The sequence below is a fragment of the Arvicola amphibius genome, chromosome 12, assembly GCF_903992535.2.
Source record: "Arvicola amphibius chromosome 12, mArvAmp1.2, whole genome shotgun sequence".
In the NCBI taxonomy this organism is placed as follows: domain Eukaryota; kingdom Metazoa; phylum Chordata; class Mammalia; order Rodentia; family Cricetidae; genus Arvicola; species Arvicola amphibius.
This window is the reverse complement of record NC_052058.2, coordinates 152,768,213-152,788,908: the sequence shown is the minus strand read 5'-3', so window position 1 is coordinate 152,788,908 and position 20,696 is coordinate 152,768,213. Positions and strand designations below refer to the sequence as shown.

At 47.8% G+C, this 20,696-nt stretch overlaps 1 protein-coding gene across 2 annotated transcripts in view; it reads left to right on the top strand.

Moving 5' to 3' along the window:
- Positions 1 to 20,696, top strand: part of Homer2 (homer scaffold protein 2) — an 87,460-nt gene that overhangs the window by 47,892 nt on the left and 18,872 nt on the right. For both annotated transcript variants that reach the window (XM_038313764.1, XM_038313763.1), the window contains exons 2-3: positions 2,457 to 2,613; positions 14,565 to 14,696. In XM_038313764.1, coding sequence (XP_038169692.1) covers positions 2,457 to 2,613; positions 14,565 to 14,696 — 289 coding nt within the window. The remainder of the gene's footprint in view (positions 1 to 2,456; positions 2,614 to 14,564; positions 14,697 to 20,696) is intronic.

The following is a 20,696-nucleotide window of genomic DNA, read 5'->3' as shown; positions in this document are numbered from 1 at the left end:
CTCTATTGTATTTCAAGTCCTTATAGTGTCTAAGGAAAGCACTTCCCCTAACTGTTACCTTGTTATAGGTGAGAACTCAGGTCCTTTATTAGAGAGTCAGGTTCCAGGAGCTAGGATAGGCTTGTGAACTAGTAATTTTTGTAAAAATGGATATTGCTATCATGAAGGTTATCTTTTTTAAAAAAAGATTTATTGATTTATTATGCATACAGTGTTCTGCCTGCATGTATGCCTGCAGGCCAGAAGAGGGCGCCAGATCTCATTACAGATGGGTATGAGCGACCATGTGGTTGCTAGGGATTAACCCCGGTCCTCTGGAAGAGCAGCCAGTGCTCTTAACCACTTAGCCATCTCTCCAGCTCCAGCTATCACGACGGCTTAGCAGACTAGTGTCCCCTTGCTGCATGCTTATCCCCCCGCCGCAGCCCCTCTTCCTCAGGGGGGAATCAGGATCAGAGATCCTGAAAGCCTGGGCTCCAACCCTGAAAGGGGCTACAGCTTATTGACCTAGGAAAGTGCATCAGAGATTTGGTATCATTTAATAGGCCAACTTCTCCGTAGTGACAGCTGCTCATCCCTCCTTCCTCTCACATACGCAGACTGCTGCATGAGAACGTGGTTTTCTCTAGCGTGTTGTGTTTTGATGATTAGGAAGCTGCACTGCCTGCTTGTGAAGGGCACAGCTGGGCCCTCCAGACCGCAGTCTTCCCGGTATCACATTCATGAGTGTGTGCTCCGCGCAGCTTGGCCTCTTGACAGCGGATGTGAAGCGGTACAGCCGGAATCTTCCTTTGGTTCCCACAGCTGTCACCCAGCCGCTGGAAGACTGTGGGTTTGGGAGGAACCAAGCGAGTGAACGTGAGGTTGATTGCAGGAAAGGCCTGCGCTCATGCTTCCTGCTCCCCGGGCCCAGAGAGGAGCAGGCATGCGGGCATCTGCTGCTCTTCAGAAACACCAACTCTAGAAGCGGCTCTGGTGGCGCTGTATTCATACTGTGCTCTTCCAGAAGTTTCCGTGTTGCTCTAGCCCTGTGCCGATAGCCATGATGTTATCCGACATCCCTCGTAGGAGGCTCGAAGAGTAAATTGCTTTCCTAGAATAAAGTTTGCCCTTGAGAGCTGTGTTTCCGGTAATAATGAGTCTTCTGCAGGTGCTGTTGGTGGAGGGGGTGGGGCAGGGCTCAGAGACTCTTCTCCTCACCATCTCCCCTCTGAAAGCACAGCGCTGAGACTCCCTTGACCTCTGAACTTCTGACACTGCTGTCATTTTTATCATCTTGTTGACATTGTTGAGATTTTTTTTCTGTAGACATTGTTGAGATTTAAAAAAATTAATTTGACTAAACCAAAATCAAGCCTTCAGATTGAATTTTGTATCTTTAATCAGTACTTACAATAGCGTTTATTTTTTTAACTTTATTTTTGCATGCTGGTTCTCCTTCCCCATTTTTGTCTTATTTTGAACACTTAAAAGAATTTTTGAGATAGTTTGTCTATAAAGCTTTTCTTCAAAAAGTAGATTTTGTGTTGAGTCTGTTTCATTTTTCTGTGGCTTTGTTAAGCAGGTACCTCAGAGTATGGCTGTATAGTGAATTCTATTCGAACTTTAAAGTCCTTCTTAGTAATGCCTGTTGTCGGGACCTAATTCTTTACTAAACAGAAAGAAACATAGATGATGTGTTAACTTGGTTAATATCTTTAGCAGTCTCAGGAAATGATCACAGGCATATAGGAAGAGAAAGACAGCAGTTCAGCGTCAGACCAGAGGGGAGAGGGGATCGGTGAAGCGTAAACCCACATGGAAGGTCTACACAACGCCTTAAACCCAGACAGAAAGTTTACACAAAACACCTTAAACCCAGATGGAAGGTCTGCACAAGCTGTGATGGCTCCTCTGAGCTGTAAGGCACTTCCTAGCTGCAAAAGCAAACTGATATTTCTTCTAAGGATATAAAATAGTTCGAACCTTCAAAACACTCCCTCAAATTTGAGAAATACTCAGATGAAATATTAAGCTTCAAATGGTTTACAAAATCCTAAAAATTGATGCAAAATCTCCCAAAATAAACTTGTTAAAATTTTTCTAAAATGAATTAGTTCCAAAGAACACCTCACCACTACAAATGTCAATAGGATGCCAGAAAGAAAACAAAACAAAACAGGACACTTGACAGGGATGAAAAACTCTCACTGAAGAGTTTTGTTTTAAACCAATTGCTCATTAGGCCAGTTGCCCGACAGCCTCGAGGTAGTTGCCACTAAATGGAGTGTGGGTTTGTGGGCTACAGAACCTACTCACAGGGTAGCTCTCCCTCCTCCCTGCTCTGACTGTTCTCAGGCAGGTGGATCTTTGCCGACAAGCTATTTAAAGTCGTCTGAGACGGTGGGTGGCCTAGAAATCATAACTGATACATTAGGTCAAGTTCCATTGGTTCACACACATCTGTTCTGTTTCAGAGAACAGCCCATCTTCACCACCCGAGCGCACGTCTTCCAGATTGACCCCAGCACCAAGAAGAACTGGGTGCCCGCGAGCAAGCAGGCCGTCACTGTTTCCTACTTCTACGATGTCACCAGGAACAGCTATCGGATCATCAGTGTTGATGGAGCCAAGGTACTGCCCCGCCAGACCGTCTTGACATCCTCCTTTAGTTTTGTCCAGAGCAATATGGTATCTTTGAAAGATGGAGGGGAAGGCTATATCCCCAAACGCTCTGCCTTATCCCAGAGCTTACCATAACGTCTGCGTATTCACGCATCTTCCTCTTTCTTTTCTACCTAAAATCATACAAATGAGTGATAAACAGATTTCCCCGTTACCTCACTGTCTTCCTAATTAACATTTTAATGCCTGTGCAGTGATTACAATAAGGGCCTATCATGATCTTAATTCTTTACGGTGTCTTCAGTTTCTTGCTGTTGCAAATACTAAGCATTCCCATGTAGTGAATAACCTCAGTTGTTCATTATATACCTATTGCTTCCTTTGGACTATTTCCTTGGGGTGGATTCCTATAGGTAATATCACAGGTCTTGTTATTAACCCCGTATGGCCCTGTGTGCATGCGTGCGGCCAGAGCACTTTCCCAAAGCTTCTTTCCTGCAGCCCGTGTGAGGGTGCTGGTTTAGTCCACCCTTGTAATCAATGAGTATTTCCTCTAATCTGGTTCTGGTATTATTAGACGTGGGAATCGGTTTTCATTAAATAATTTGGGAGTATTTCTTTTCCTTTCTTTTTTAAGAGTAGGATGATGTTATGTACTCCAGGCAAGATGTGAGCTAGAGGTGATCCTCCTGCCTCAGTCTCCTGCATACTGGCCTGACAGGCATGTACCATCGTATTTGATTTAGTATTCCTTACAATACTTTTTGTCCCTGATATTCCATTATTTTTGCTCCCTATCTGTATTTTTGCCACACTCTTTGTGGAATGTGTAGAATGAAGGAATGCCAACAAAAGTACTACCATGTCTTTGAAAGTAAATAAACCTCTGCATTATAATCTGTCTGTCTGTAGTCTGTGTCCGCTATGCTAGTGATTTTTCTATGCTGCCACCTGATGTACGGTGTGTTTGGAGGTAAAATCCCGTTTACCATCTACACCACATCTCTGTTTTTATTTTTTAGCATTTATTTTCTAGTATCTATAAAAACCAAACAGAGTTCGTCTTCTAGTTTTTTTTTTTTTTAAGTGTAACTCTTGCCAGGCAGTGGTGGTACACGCCTTTAATCCCAGCACTCAAGAGGCAGAAGCAGGAGAATCTCTGAGTTCACCACCAGCCTCGTCTACAGAGCAAGTTCTAGGACAGCTTGGGCTACACAGAGAAACCCTGTCTCAAAACAAAGAAAGAAACAGCAAAACAAAAACCAAAAAAAAAAACAAACCAGAACAAAAACCCTGCAGCTCTTGACCTAGTGCCCCTGCAGCATCTCTGCAGCACCCCTGCAACACCCCTGCAGCACCCCTGCAGCTGGCCACTCCTTCTCTACTGTCCATGGTCCCCTGTGGATTCTGCCTCTAAGTCAGCTTTTCTAGACAACAGGAGGTAAAGAGTTGAGAGCTGAGCAGTACTGCCTCCTTTAGAAGATCCCCCAGGTAGGACATGATACCCACCAGGGCCTCCACATCTGTTGCAGGTCCCAGCTTTTCTCTCAGTGTCTCCTTTGGGCTTTCATTCAGCCCCGTGATGTCTAGAGATGAAGCTGAGTGGTGTCCTGGTCCTCTCTTTCTCTTCCAATTTCCACAGCCCTTCCTCCCTCAGCAAAGGACTCAAACTGTCCTCACTTTTTATAGCTGAGGTCCAGGTACAGGTAGTGAGGTATACTCTGGGGAGGTGTGGCAAGTGGGTGCTGGTGTCCTGTCCCTACACCAGCAGGTCCTGACTTGCTGGGTTGGCTCAAGGTTCACTCTGACAAGCAGAGAAGCATTTCCTGACATTTTCCAGGCAGGGACTGTGTGGCCCTTGTCATTTCAGAGAACAGCAGTCAGTCTGATGAACTTTCCACGAGACTAAGGAAATAGTTCTCCCACCCAAGCAGCTGAGGTAGACCGTCGGGGACGTGGTAAGGGGTGGCTAGTAACAAGGAACTGTGACAGTGGCAGACATGTAACAGCGCCTCATTTGTAACGAAGGACTGCTATCCGAACGATGCCTTGATTTTCAAGTTTTAGTTTATTTTCACCTCTGGGAGGCACAGCGGGGCTGCAGCTGTAATTACCTCTTCTCTGGGCTTCTGAGCCGGAGCCGCTTGGGCTCTTTCCAGGGTGCTCTGACGGGGATGGAGAATCAGGCTGACCTGCTCGCTTTCATCCGTAGATTCTGTCAGTACAGCTGCCATCCTCAGGTGGGTTTGCACTCTGAGTTATCTGAGGGTTTACTGGACTTAACTCTAGATAAAGCAGCGTCCTTACAGCACAGTGCATTAATTATTAGCGAGGCTTTTTAGGAATTTGTCAGACTGTCAGCCACCATATCATCCTGCCCCTGCAGTTTCTGCAAGCTGTGGCAGCGTGGTGAAGTCCAAGCCAGCTGAAATGGCTCGGAGGAGTCAGATGGGTGCGGGAAGGAGAGCGGTGTGGTAATTGTGCAGTAGAGGTAACTCGGGATATCCACTGAGTTAGAGAGGCACTCGGGACTGGAAATGTAGACCCGGTAGCACCACTGAAATCCAGAGACCGAGACGAGCGTCTCAGGATCCCTCCCTGCCATGTCTCCTGTCACCTTGTGTTCTGGAAGTCCACCTAGGGTTCCAGCTTTACCACTGCAGTGCATAGAGCCGTGGCAGAGCCTCATCTGGCAAAGGGAGCAGAAGGCCAGAAAGTGTGGGAATGGGTTAGACTTAGTCCCTGAGTCACTACCCCTGCAGCCAGGAGCTGAGGACGGGGCCATGTCTGGTCTGAGTAGTACTAGATATCGTTCCAACGTCACCACAGTCCAGCTGGACCCTCCCTTGACCCCGCAGCAAGTAAGACAGACAGGCAACATCTAGGCAACCTGCTTCCAGCTTCCACAACTAGGCAGGGGATGGAGACAGAGCCTCAGACCACATTAGCTATTACCACCCACTTTGCCCTTCTCTGCCCAATCTGAAGTCTGGATGTCTCAAGCTCCTGCTCTGTCTGAATACTCTAGATTTCTTGCCTTCCTTGCTGTGGCTGCCATAATGTAGTATGCTGAGCTGATTGCTCGGCACTGTGCTGGCCTGAGGCCGCCACTTCTTCTTGGCTCTGGTCTGTAGTCTCCCCTCAACATCCCTGTGCAATCAGAAGGGCTCGTTTCTCCAGGTTTGTGAACATGCGTTGTGGTTCCATGTTCACTTAGGCCTTACGTTCCATAAATCATACATGCAAGGTCCAGGTACCTTCCTGTGGGCTACTCCGGCAGGGATGCACGCATGCCCTGGGGAATAATCATGGCTGTCTTATCACTCGGCTGTCGCTGCGTTCTCCACCACGTGAGAATGACTTTTATTTAGGGCCTTTGATTGTAAATGTGGATCTGAGCTGGGGACCACGTCTCAGCTCACGGGTTGTACCGTGGTTACCCAAGGCAGGTCTAGGTCATGCTTCTCTTTGTTGGCCTGGACATGTCAAACCTGTGGCCTCAAACTCATGCTTGGCATGTGTAGGCCGGCTGTGCCTCCCAAGGCACAGGGTATTGCTTACTAGGAAAGCATCCTGTCTCGTCCCTCTTGGATGGAAAAGATGTACTTTGGTCACAAGTTGCTAGGACGGAAAGGGACCTGAAGGTCATCTTGAGCTAAGGCCCACACCAGATGCAGGGGCTGCATGAACCCAGCTGCTGGAAGAGCACAGGCTCTCGTGGAGGGAGGTGCTGGAACCAGCAGCGGAGACGCTGCCGTCCTGTCCCAGGCACGGCAAGTGCCTCTTCCCTGAGGTGACCAGAGGGCCTCCCCTACCTGAGACACACAGGCTGCTTACTGTAGGACAATCCCATTCTACCCCGTTCTTCACTTTTCTTGAACCATGAAGACATTCCCTTTGTTCAGGTGCAGTATGGCAAGTGTCTCTTCCAGTGTGGCCTAAAGACATGGCCTGGTGAGAGCCCCGCTGTGTTCTACCTCAGCATTCCCCAAGCCCTGGGAGGTGATGTGGGTCCCATGTCTATGTGTGGAACTCCTGGATACTTGTTCCCTGCATGTGAGCTTGGGTAGAGGTATACTTGGCTTGCTTACTTGTCTCAGAGCCAAGCTACAATGGGTAGCACCATAGACATGATGGGGAGAAAGCTGTGATGGGGGTGTAGCAAGCTGTGATGACGTCAGGTCTGGCTATCCCCCTCTGGGTGTGTACAGAAGGATAGTGAGCAAGGGCATGGGCACCCTGTTAACTGCTGTTGGACAGATGTGGGCCACAGAGTTACTGAGCCTAATTCCCAGCTCCTCAGAGCACTGCCGCGAGCCGTGGCTATCACAGTAGCCACACGATTTGTGGTGAGCATGCACAGGATGGCCGGCTCCATGATGAAGAAGCTCCATCCCCAGAGCATTTGCTAACTGCGCCTTCGCAGCCTCAATTTCACTGTGGGTGTGGCACTCTTTGTGGACCCAGTTAATCACTGCCTGCGCTTGTGGGCGGGGCTTGCCTGGCGCAGGTGCTTCTCCCGGGACTCTGGATGACTCTCCTGCCCTTGGCTCCTGGCTATTTATGGGATCACAGAAAATCTACATTAGCAGAGACCTGAGAGGCCGTCTGTTCTACAAATATTAGCAGTGCTCACTGTGCCAAAAATTCTGCCCGACCGTGGTGGTTCAAAGGAGAGAAGCAGCTGGAACCCTAGAATGCTTAGGGTATTCTAGGAATGTAAAGTCGCTTTCGAAAAACACAATCGGGAATCAGTAAGATGGCTCAGCGGGTCAGGGTGCTTGCTGCCAGTCTTTGAAGTCTGGGCTTGGTCCCCGAGACCCACACGATGGAAGGCAAGAGCCAGCTCCCAAAAGTTGTCCTCTGACCTCCATAAATGCACAGTAGCGTGCATGTACTCCCTTCCCATCTCTTTCTCTCTGTCTCTGTCTGTCTGTCTGTCTGTCTCTCTTTCTCTCTCTCTCACACACACATACACACACAAATAGGTGTAATATTAAAAAACAAAAAACAAAGGTCCTATCTTCTAGCCACCGTATAGGTTCCTCTTTTGAAAAAATGTCGAGCCCCTCTGTTAAGAGAGTGAGTTTCTGGAATGTTCTGAACCACACAGTAGGCTTTTTATGAATGTCAGATTTCTTTTCTTCCATCTCTGAGACACAAAGGAGACAAGGGACAGGGAGGAAGCATCTTGCTAATCCACGTTGGTAGCGGGCAGCCACTTTCTGGTTGCTATACCATGTAGCCTTTCACGGAAAACTAAGTTCTTCCAGCCTCCAGCTTCCTCTCCCCGGCTGGCCTTCTTCCAAGACGTGTCACAGTGTTTGGGGCATCCTAAGAAAACTTGGCTCCAGCGCCCTGCTGGGACTGGATCTTTTATCAGGGCCCCGTTCCACATGGAAGTTTCAGAGAGAACTCAGGAGGTGTTTGGAGGAGTCGGCAGCCCACCTTAAAGTCTGTGCGTGGGATGCCTTACAGAGGAGATCCTCTCCCCACTGGGCGTGGGCTTCTCCCCCAGTCGTCTCTTCCCTTGTGCCCTGGAGGCCCAGCTCGTCCGTGTCCGTGTCCATCAGAATGCCCTCATTCTCCTCCCACTCCAACACCATCTCTGTTTGTCTTTGTGTTTGTCACCTGCTCTTCCTCACGTGTGTCTTGATGGCAGGTCTCTGCCCCCAGGCTTCTTGTCCCCTTCCTCTGTGGCCTTCCCACTTCTGTGACCCCTTCCTTGCTTGCCCCACAGTCTATTTGAGCCCCACCTTTCCTCTTAAGATTAGACTCTACAAGTACAGTCCCTCTGTCCTCAGTGTGACTTGCCAGTGTCTGGGGCTACATCCTCCTCTCATCCTGAAGAGGAGCCTCCCTAACAGTTCTGTTACGGGCTTGGGTAACAGTTAACGTTGATGTATTAATACTAAAGTGGCCCCTCATGCATCTCCTACTCAGTTGAAGTAAGTCCCGTAGCACAGAGGCCCTGTATACAACTCAAAAAGCTCATGGCAGATTGAAAGCAACATAGCAAAGCACTGCACTGAACACACCAACCTACAAATGCTCCAGTTCACACTGCACTGAACACACCAACCTACAAACGCTCCAGTTCACACTGTGTTAAACACACCAACCTACAAATGCTCCAGTTCACACTGTGTTAAACACACCAACCTTCTGAATTTCCCAACTCACACTCATTGAACACACTAACCTTCTGAATGCCCCAGTTCACACTGCATTGAACACACCAACCTACTAAATGCCCTAGTTCATACTCATTGAACACAGTAACCTACTAAATGCCCCAGTTCGCACTACATCAAACACACTCACCTACTGAATGCCTCAGCTCACACTACATTCAACACACTAGCCTGTCCTGAAACTGTAGCAAGCATTCCCTTGGTAGTGTTGCCGTGTGTGTGTGTGTGTGTGTGTGTGTGTGTGTGTGTTCGTGTTCCAAAGGTTGGAAGGCTTTTCAACAAGCCAGAGAGTAATTTCTTTTATAATCCCTTGCAGCTTCTCTGTTTTTCCTTTGTGGGAAGAAAATGGTCATAGACTCATAGACTATATGTAAATGGTCGGCTGTAACCTAGTAAAACTCTTTTTAAAAACATAGTCTGCTTATTAAATTTGGCCTGAGGATTATAGTGTGTTGACCCCTGATGTAAATAGTATGTTGTTTATTTTATCTAGTTCTGGCTTTTATGCAATAGACATCCCTTATGTGTTCTTTGATGAGATCCTTATAAAGAACAGCGAATGCCATGTTTCATGACTGACCGATGGTGATGCCTGCAGCCGTGGTTGATTCTCCTGCTAGATAGCATTTCCTATGTGCATGCTACGGTTCATGATATGCCCACCCTGCTGATGGGGGGTGCTGCTTCTGCAAACGCTGCCCCGTGAGCACTCCTGTACATTTCCCATGCTCAGAACTAGAGTTGCTAAATATTGAGAACCCATATTATTTTTTAATAGTTTTGCTGACCTACGGCAGCCTCATTGCTCCATACTCCTGCCCAAACCCTTGATGGTATCTGACTGACTTTGACTGTGCCGATCATATATTTCCACATTGCTAATAAAGCTGAGCTGGGAAGTTCTGTCTGTCAGCCTTCCCTAGCTCTCTGTTCTCCCAGGTGCACATTATCACTTGCCCATAACTAAACTGCCCTCAGTCCCTTAAGTTTACATCTCTTTGTCCTGAACCTCAGGCTGTCTCTCCTGCCCACCCAGCTGCACAGGGCACTCACCATTGTGACCCACAGTAGATTAAAAGGCCTTTTGGGGGGCCTGGAGAGATGGTTCAGTAGTTAAGAGCACTTGACTGCTCTTCTTGAGGTCCTGAGTTCAATTCTCAGCACCTACATGGTGGCTCACAACATCTGTAATAGGATCTGATTCCTTCTTCTGGTGTGCATGAAGACAGAATATTCATATACATAAAGTACATAAATATTTTTTTAAAAAAATAAGGTTTTTTCAGCCGGGTTTGGAGGTACATGTCTATAGTCCAACACTTGGGAATCTAAGTCAGGAGGCTCTCGAATTCAAGGCCAGCCTGGGCTACAGCAAAGTGCTTTTTCAAAAAACAAAAACATCATCTTTCTATGTATGTGCTCACATTCTTTCCTTCCTTCCTCCATGCCTGAGAAGGGCAAGAGCCAAAGCTCAGAGTCACCAGGAGAAATACAAAGCCTTCTAGGTGCAAACACGGTCAACCGAGAGGGACAGACAGAGCCTGGTAGGGGCAGGTGCAGGCGCAGAAGGAGCAGGCCCTACCTGCTGCTGCCCAGTCAGTCTGAAGGACAAGGCTGTGCAGCCAGGGGCTGTTCCCACGTCAGTGGCAAGAAAAGGAAGAAGATCCCAAGAGTGGGGATATTTTGACAGCATGCTCGCAGGGGTGTCATTCTTGCTGCTCCTGCGGAGGTGGATGTTCTAGGTTTTCTGGGAGGGTAGCCAGCCAGCTGTCTCACCTACTGCTCTGGCTGCGACATTTACTCAGACTAACCACCTCAGTAGTTAAAGCGCAGGAAAGCGACGCTGTAGTACTAATTAATAGCCTTCCTTGCCATCGTTTCTTTTTCTCTCCTCTCCTCTCTTCCTTCCTTCCAGATCTAGGAAGTCTCAGAACCTTGGGTAAACGGTTCAGAACCAGCTAAGGCATCTGAAGCCCGCAGGGAGCCGGCGTGGGCAATTACAAGAGCAGTGTGGAAAGTGTGGCTTTCACTTTCCCCCTCCTGGCTCTCCTCCAGCTTGTAGATAAGGGCGCTGGCGCCTTCACGCTGAGGACAGGCACTGGTAACTACAGACCTTTTAATGAGGAATGAGGAGGATGCTTGCAGCTCCCTCTGCAAAATCCTCATGAGTTCTGCAAGGTCAGCATTTTTGTATCCCAAGGACGAACAACCCTTTTGTTACCAGGGAAGCGCACAGCATAATTGTGTGGGTAGGAGGGTGTCCTGGAGTTAGAGATGAGACACAGGACCCATGGAGAAAGACGGGAAGGAGACAGGAGGAGTCTGCAGTTATGAGCTGCATTCAACAGCTTTGTTCTGTTTGCCATCACACACTACAGATGGAAGAGGAGGGAGATGAGCAGGTGGCGAGTAGTCTTGGAATTCCTGCTTTGAGTGAACACAGGGCGTTCCTGGACTTGGAGAGTAGCTGGGCTTAAACCCTGTCCAACAAACTAGGCTGGCATTGCCTGAGCCCAGGTTGGCTCAGTAGGCCATGAGCAGCCACCTTATGAGAGATTGCATGCTTCCCGTAAACATGGCAGAATAATGTCCCAGGACATCATGTGTCTGAGTTTGTCCTGATTTAGCACTTAGCTTCTAAGAGAATTATATAGCTTCTCCTGGGCTGGGGTTCTCTCTGGTAACAAGTGGAAGAAATACAACTTTTGGGGGCAGTACTGGGGAACTGAACACGTGAAGCAAGCACTGTGCTACATCCCTATCCCCACAAATGTGATTTGAGGGCATCAGAGATCTATAGAATGTTGAGGGCTAGGAGGACCAAAATTCCAGAGAGATGGGCCCACTCAGCCAAAATGGGCGGCTTCCCTCCTATAGACATTTGCCAATTCTGGATACAGGCTGGCAGCTGGGGCTGGGCCCTGGCAGACATCCTGCTGAGGGAGGGGAATCAGCACTTAGCAGTGGCCAAAGAGATAAAACGGAAAACTGAGGAACTTCAAAATGGTCGGCTCCTCTCTCCCCGACCCAAGACATTTTCTTAATTTACAGTGTATGGAAACGAAGTCCCTGCCAAGGGTTTACAATGCACAAAATACATGACACAGGGATGATGGGCTCCGTCACACCCTGTCACCTGGACACTTAAGGACTGGGGCAGCTCAAGGCGTACACAGAGCTGGGCCCTGCAGAAATGCTTCTATGGGTAGAGAGACCAGTAGAGATCTTGACGGTCACATTGCTTAAATGGCAGAGGGCAGACTTGAGTAACCCCAAACACATGGTGCCTTCACAGTTTGCTAGTTGGGTAGTGGGACATGTGTATAATCCCAGCACTTGGTAGGTAGAGGCAGGGAGGGCATCAGGAGTTCAAGGTCATGCTCAGCTCTGTAGCAAGTCTGAAGCCAGTGCAGGAGGATGGCCAAGTTGGGAAGATCTGTGGATTTAACAAGTGATTATAAAAGCAAGCTGAAAACTTCTCAAGGGCAGTCCTGACTCTCCACAGTCCTTCAGGACAGAGGAGATGAAGATCTCTCTGTTGAACTCCTTAAAGGGCCTGTCCTAAGTCCAGGAGTGAGCCAAAGTTAGACTGAGTCCCATGGGAGCTGACACCTAACCTGACCCAGTCCAGCCCTGAGATGAAGGGATTTCCTGTCTACCTAATTCACCCGGCTGAGAGGAAGGGGAACTTGCTCTGGCAGATGGTCACATTCTATGGAGTCTTTGCATTCAGCATGAGATTTAAAAACAAAAAAGACTAGACCTTCAGAAATCTGGGACCATATGCCTCGAGTCAGGAGGGGAAGCCCAGATAATGAAAGATTCAGAGATGGTCCAGCTGTTAGTGTTTTCATCAAGGATTTTAAAATAAATACATTAATTTATTGAGGAAGTAGAGGGAAAATGAATGAAACAGGCAAAGGGAGGAATATTCTCAGGGATTTAGAATATTGATTGATTGGTTTTGATTGAGACAAGATCTCACAAAGTGGACCCTAACTGAACTCAGTTTGTAAATCAGGGAACCTCAAATTCTCAGAGATCCTTTTGCCTCTACCTCCCAGTTGCTGGAATTGAAAGTGCACTCTACCATGCCTGGTTTTGGAATATATTTTTTCAAATATTGAATATGCTAGATTTTAAAAATAACTCAGCGGAGGCAGGAATGGTGGTAAATCTCAGAACTGGGGAGGCTGAAGAAGGCGGATGGTGAGTTCAAGGCTAGTCGGAGCTACAAAGCAAAGCTAGCTAACCAATTAAAACTCCTCCCTTCTCTTTGTTCCTCCCTCGCCCCCACCCCCAACCCCACAAGGTACTGAGTGAGTAGATTTTACAGCAGATATACTATATCAACTGCCGAGAAAACAGATGAATTAAAAATGCCCAGATTGGGGCCTGGAGAAATGGCTTGGTGGTGAAGAACGCGTAATGTTCTTCCTTGGGACCCGTTTTCAAAGCCCTGCACCCATGTTACAGCAAACCTATTACTCCAGCTTCAGGGCGCCCAACACTTTTAACTTCCACAGGCAGCTATGCTCACAGGCATTCTGTCTTTCCCAACACATATACATAGTTAAAAATAAAAAGTAAATCTTTTTCTAAAATGCCCAAATTAAACCACAGAGAACCAAGAGAGAAGGGCAGTGGCAATCGGTCAACGTAAAACAGTCTCAGCACACTCATAAGGTCTAGCATGCTGTGTATAACTGGAGTTGTGGAGTCAAGGAGAAAAGACGGCACAGAAGCAATCTGAAAAGAATGGCTGGGAGCTTTCCAAAGTTGCCAAGTTCATAGGTCAAAGAAGCTGAGCTGATCCTCAAGCAGGATGAATAGGTCTTGCCCTTGAAATCAGTTAACCACACCCTTCTAACCACTTGCTGGTTTTTGACCTTTAACAAGCCACTTGACTTTGTTGAGCCTCAGTTTCCCCTTCTTTAGAGATAAGATTAGATGAAATAACTTAGAAACTGTTTAGTTTTAAAGAGCTATTGCAGCATGGCGAACTCTGAGAAAGCCCCAAAGCCCGTGTGCTCCGCTCTGGGCAGCCTCTATCTACCGGCATCCAGAGAACCCCTAAGGATATGGATGTGACCGACCCAGGGGCCATCTAGTGAGCGCTGCATTCATTCCTTCAAAACACTGGATATTAACTTCATGGCAGCCATTCTGTTAACCAGAAATACAAAGCTAGAAAACACATACACCACATGGACCCTCCACTTCTATATTTGAGGCCAAGGGGTGCTAACAGCCAGCACCAGGCCCCTGTGATCCCTTACAGTCTCCCTGCTCACACCAATATGACTAGTCTATTGATTAGCCCCCTACCTAAGCTCCAGATGGGAATCTTCTCCTTCCCCTTGGGAAGCAAAGGCTGGTGGAAGTATTAACTGGTTCAGCTGGCTGTTAGAGTACCTGGGAATTAAAAAAGGGAAGTGGGGTGTCAGGGGGAGGGCAGTTCTGGGAATGTACACACAGCCTTTAAGGGAACTTTGATACTTGGCATCTGTGGTACAATAAAACATCAGTTTTGGATACAGTTCTCAGGAGAGATGTTTACCTATTGGTATTATGAAAGGTCTATCTTAGGCTTCCATTGCGAAGCATCTGGAGTTACCCTTTGTCATGGTTGTGTGTCTGCCCTGGTAAGAACAGCCAGGAGCAAATCCAGCAGGACAGAGGAAGCATCCAGTAGCCATAGCCTTTGTCAGGAGAAAAGGGTCCTGACCACAGCTAACGCCCTCCCCTCTGGGCTGTCTCCTTCAGGTGATCATAAACAGCACCATCACCCCGAACATGACGTTCACCAAAACCTCGCAGAAGTTTGGGCAATGGGCAGACAGCAGAGCCAACACAGTGTTCGGTCTGGGATTCTCCTCAGAGCAGCAGCTCACCAAGGTAAGTGCCTTCCAGCACAGGGCACTGTGGGCGAGGGGGCTCCTCTCAAACAGCAGACTCCTTGAAGACTGTGGAAGAAAGGAAGTTCATCGCCAGCAAATGCCATTCCCTTGGTAGCCTGAGAAGCTTTACTGGCCTGGTGATTCTTTGGGCATCCTCTAGGCCACTTATCATTTCCTGAGGCTACCCCTCCCCCCATCACAGAGTCCAGAAACAGGGCAAGAAGCAGAAGTGTTGAGGTCAGGTACAGTTAAGATGTGGAATTATTCCCCAAGCTTCATCCTGTTTGGGAAGGCCGTAGAAGCGTCAGGATGTGGGACCCCGATGGAGGAAGTGCGTCACTAGGAGCCAGCCAGCCTTGAGATTTTATAGATTGGCTTCACTTCCTGTCCACTCACGGTGGCCAGCTTTTACCATCCACTGCCACACCTTCTCAGCCATGATGCTCCACGCCCCTTTTTTTAAGATTTTAGCCCCAAAAGTAAAGTGATCCGATTTGCAGTCCAGATATTCTTTTTCTTTTTCTTTTTCTTTTTCTTTTTCTTTTTCTTTTTCTTTTTCTTTTTTTTTTTTTCCTTTCCTGGAAGCGCGTTGGATTCAGTCCAGAGTAGAGCTGATAACGATTTGAGTAAGAGATGGAGAAATTTTACAAATTTTTAAAAATTGACAGAACTTTGTCATACAGACGAGGGGATGATGAGGAACGGATGGTGACAGCATCTTCTGTAGTGGGAGAGGGGAGCAGAAATCAGTTATGGTGCCTGAGACTGAGTGGCCGGAGCCTCTGAAGTGGAGCAGGGCTTCCTGTGGTTTCCATCCCACAGAGCTGCCTGCTAGAGAGAGGAGATGCCGGAGAGCACCCTTATCTTGCCCAGCACTCACCCCTATACCTTCTTCGTGTCTGCAAGCCTCGGGCTGCTGGGTTAGCATCTAGTCATGTCTGGGCCCATCTCAGCACCTGCTTTTGCTTCTGTCTGAGGCCAGAAGTCCCCTGGAGCCCAGGAAAGTCTGAAAGAAGCACTCCGAGCTCCCTGGTCCGATCTCTTTCACTCCATAGAGGAAAGGAGGTAGTGAGGACAGATGAAGGGGGGAAAACATCAGCGAGAAAGAATCAAAAGGAAAGCTCCAAACAGAAGTAGGACAAAGTGTGAAAGTTCAGTTCTTCCTTCCCTGGAGAACTAAAAAGACCTTGATCCATGCTACTTCCCGTTCTTCCCAGACAAAGAAAATGTCCTGTTATTAAGGAGGAGTGTCCCGTCCCGTCCTCCTGAGTCACCCGGGGGGCCTCTGGCTGCAGTCTCATCTCTGCTCCGACTGTGGCCTGCCATCATCACAGAGATTTCTGAAGCAAGCTCTCAAATACGTCCTTTGTCCAACATATTTCAGATCAGCATTTCCTTTCTCTTTGAAGGCAACGATTAACCACACACTGATAAATTGCCACGAATAGAGGCTAGCAGCCACGACAAGCGCCAATTAGCTCGCCCAGAGGGAACCTGGGCCGGAGGGGTTCCCGAGGCTTGTGTGCCTGAGGACAGCTGTGACTCAGTATTCCCGCCTTCTCCGCGCAGCCGCCCACAGACCTACAGGGGGATCAGTGATCAGACGTTGTGGGCTGGACAATGAAACACCGGTGTGGGCATTTTCGCTTAGGAACACTTTATGTGAACGTCTCTCTCCGACCCCCAGAAAGAAAATAGATGCCTTGTTCTTAGCTTTCATTTAGAAAGTGCACTCAGCAGCCACAGCCCAGGAAGTACCAGGCGGAAACTTTCTGCTCTTTAGTCAGGCTTTCCAAAAAATAATAAAAGCTGTATATCCCTGAAATGGAGCTGGGATCCGTGTGTCCCCTGGAGAAGTCATGATACGTCAGCCTACCGAGGACTGCTGGGACAGAGCCTGGCTTCTCTGCTAGGAAGAAGTCATGGCAGGAGACAAAGGAAGGGTGGACCAGGGAGAGGAATCGCTAGCATTTTGGTCTCTCTGGCATCTGACCTCACGCGCCCACCATTCTGACTTTGCTTCCTTCTCATTCATTGCAGACAGAGGAAATATGTTCTTTCCGTAGGGTGAATGGCCCAGAGTAGAGTCTGCCCTGCTCTGTGGTAGACGCTTCTCAACCCACACGCCGCCTATGTGATAACTGCCTTCAGCTTTAATATTTTAATCTGGGTGTGGTGATTACCTTAACCGTGAACTCTACACAATGGAGAATCACCTGAGGGGATCTCCAGGAGGGATCCTCTGTGTTGGGTTGACTTGTGGGTGTGTCTATAGGGGATTGTCTTAATTAAGTTCACTGATGTGGAAAGACTCCCCCCCATCCACTGTGGGCAGTGCCATTCCCTAGGCGGGGGGGGGGGGGGGGGGGGTTCCTACACGTAAGAGTGGGGGAAACTGTGATGAGCATAAACAAGCAAATGGGTACACATTCATTTCTCTTCACAGCGATTGGCTGTGGATAGAACCAGTTACCTCAAGCTCCCTATGCTGGCTTCCCCCACCATGATAGGATATAACATGAGACTGTGAGTCAAAATAAACCTTTTCTCCCATCAGTGGCTTCCCTACCCCCCAGAGTATTTTAACCTCATCAACAAAAATGAAACCAAGGCAGGGACCCAGTGAGTTGTCTTGGTTACTATGGGCATCTGCCACCAAGTCTAATGACCTGAATTCAACCCCTGGGACCCACGTGGTGAGAGGAGAGAAATAGCTCCTGCAAGCTGTCCTCCGATCTCCACGTGCTTGTCGTGGTATATGTGGGTATATGTGTGCACAGGATACATAAATGTGATGCAAATTTTAAATAAAAATAATCTATAACCCACATGCCCCCCCCGGCATTCCCTTTATTAATTGAGTATAATCATAAGAGTGTTACCCAGCCTCCTGTCTCCCAGTTGTCTGATTTAAAGGCCACTTTTCTACCTTGGGGCTGTTCTTCTAATATGTTTTAGAGTACTTTTGGCTGCAAGTAACAGAAGAGAATAGGATTATTATGTAAAGCGAAGTCCTGAGGCAGTCCGTTGCTCACACCATGTGACTCCCATAGGTTCATCTGTTTGATTGCGCAGTCATCAGAGAGTAGCACTATTGGAGAAGGATTAGGAGGCGTGGCTTTATTGGAGGAAGTGTGTCACTGGGGGTGGGCTTGAGGTTTCAAACTCACACCAAGCCCAGCCTCTCTCTCTCTCTCTCTCTCTCTCTCTCTCTCTCTCTCTCTCTCTCTCTCTCTCTCTCTGTTGTCTCTCTCTCTCTCTTCCCCCATACCTATGGATCAGGATATAACTCTCAGCTAATGCTCCAGCATCATGCATGCCACCATGCTCCCCACCATCATGATAATGTACTAACCCTCTGAAACTGTAAGCAAGTCCCCAATTAAATGCTTTCTTTTTTTTTTTTTCTCATGGTTTATTTTTTTTATATTTAAAAATTTCCATCTCCTTCCCTCCTCCTCCCCCCTCCCTCCCCTCCTTCTCCCCCTTCTCTCCCCTCCTTCTCCCCCTTCCCTCTCCTCCCCTCCACCCATACCTCCCCTCCCTCCCTCTCAAGGCCAAGGAGCCATCAGGGTTCCCCACTCTATGCTAAGACCAAGGTCCTCCCAACTCCCCCCAGGTCCAGGAAGGTGATCGACCAAGCTGAGAAGGCTCCCACAGAGCCCGTCCATGAAGAACAATCAGAGCCCAGAGCCATTGTCCTTTGCTTCTCAGTCAGCCCCCACTGTTGGCAATCCTCCTGGATATTGGAAGTAGACACGATCGCCAGGCAAAATTGGGAACTTGATGGTTGGGCAAGACTGGGCCAAGGGAAGATGGGGAGAGAAAAATGCTTTCTTTTTAAGTGTTACCTTGGTCCTGGTGTCTCTTCATAGCAATATGACAGTGACTAAAACAATGTGTGTGCATGCATATATGTATGTACATATGTATGTATGTGCATGCATGTATGTACATATGTATGTGTGTATTTTCGAGACAGGTTTCACTCTGTAGCCTGGACTGGCCTCAGATTTGTCACCCTCGTGCCTCTGCCTTCTGAGTGCTAGGATCTTAGGTGTACATTACCACGCCTTCCTACTGTACTGAAGAGAGATCTGCTGGAGGCACGGATGGAAGCATCACCAGTTAGGAAGCAGTAGTGCACACCCAGGTCACAGATGGCTGTAGTGCACACCCAGGTCACAGATGGCTGTAGTGCACACCCAGGTCACAGATGGCAGTGGCCTGGACCAGAAAAACAGTGGCGGTATCCAAACAGATCCAGTTCAGGATATATTGTGAAGGAGGACCCAAGTAGACGCTTCCTTTCCTGAGAGTGGCCTTGGCCGTGGTGTTTCAGAGCCACCGCACGGTGACAGAGCCAGAGCCGTGGCAGAGACACCCTGCCTGGCTCCAGGCTGTGGGGCCGGAGAGTTTGCTGCGTTTAGTTTCATTTGTTTTACGCTTTGTCAATCTTTCCTCTCAAGCTGCACTCAACACATCTGCGTTCATGGAAGAAAGCAGGGAGTGGTACCCAGCACTTCCCTGAGAAACACTGAGACAGGCATCATCTTTGGCTCCCCTGTCAGCTCTGGGTCCTCAGCCCACCACACCAAAATAAATAAATAATAAAGTAGGTTGCCATGATCAGCCTAGACTGCTCTCACTCTTCACTGTTCCAGGCAACTGTGAGATTCTGTTAAGCTAATAAAAAAAGAATTTTTAGCAGGCAGGCAATAGGGTTCAGGTCTTCCAGAGCGACCCTACCCCCACCCCAAAGCAGAGGCACATAAGATCAAGCGGTAATAGTCTCATTTTTCATAAATGATGATAATTTTGATCAAAATTATTACAACTTGAGAAAATGACCTCAGAATTTTTTAAAAATGTATTTGGCAGTGTATTTCAGAAAACTGTTTTGATCTCCTTCGATCCATGAGTAGGTGTAAGGAAATATTGTTGGCAAGATGCAGCTGCTATGGGGATTTCTTGCAGGATCAGAGAAAGAGACAGACAGACAAACTAAAAAAATCCAACATAAGGGAACTGGTGACCTGGACGTGGTGATGTATGTCTTGAATCCCAGCACTCAAGAAGGAGAGGCAGGCAGATCTCAGTGAGTTCCTGGCCAGCCAGAGCTACCCAGCAAGACCCTGTATTAAAAGAAAATGATTAAATAGTCTGGTGTATCTTTCAAGAAAATATTGTACAAAGATTAAGGTAATTATTAGAAGATCATATAAATGGTTGAAAGTATTGAAGCCATATTATTAATTTCAAAAGTGATTGTGAGATATATAATATCATTTCATTTTTAGACGATGAATACATATAGAAAGCTTACATGCTTTGTGCTCATGTCTGATGAGACCACAGGTTCTAGAAACATCTTCTGGGGCTACTGATGGTTCAGCAGGTGTAGGGATACTTGCCACACATCCTGAGTTCAATCCCCGGGACCCACATAAAAGTGGAAGGGCAAGAACTGACTGTAGAAACCATCCTGACCTCCGCATGCACGCGCGGACGCAAAAAAACTACAACAGCATTTTCCCAAGCTTACGAGTGTATTGCTTTGTAATATAGTCAAGGAGAAATATTAGAAATATTAGACCCGGAGGTGGTCTCTGCCAGTGATAACTTTTTGGGAACTTCGAGCCTGCCTCTGCTCTCCCGGCAGTGGGAGGCTTGTGAAGGGATCACTCTCCCACCAGCCCCGCAGGCCTTGGACCGCTTCCAGTTTTTCATTATTGTAGATAATGCTAGGATAATGATCATTATATTGGAGGCCCCTTTTCTCATATTCTCAATTACCTTCTCTGCAGTTTCTCAGAAGCGATATCTCCGCGTCAGTAGGTATGAATGTTTTGTCACTTACAATATGTGCTTCCAAACTGCTTCTCAGTGGGGCTGTACCAAAACATGCTACCAGAAGGATCTTGCCAGCACCGGGGTTTATGATTGTATTTAGTGTGTGCTGATTTCACAGGCAAAGAACAGCACTTCATTATTTTGC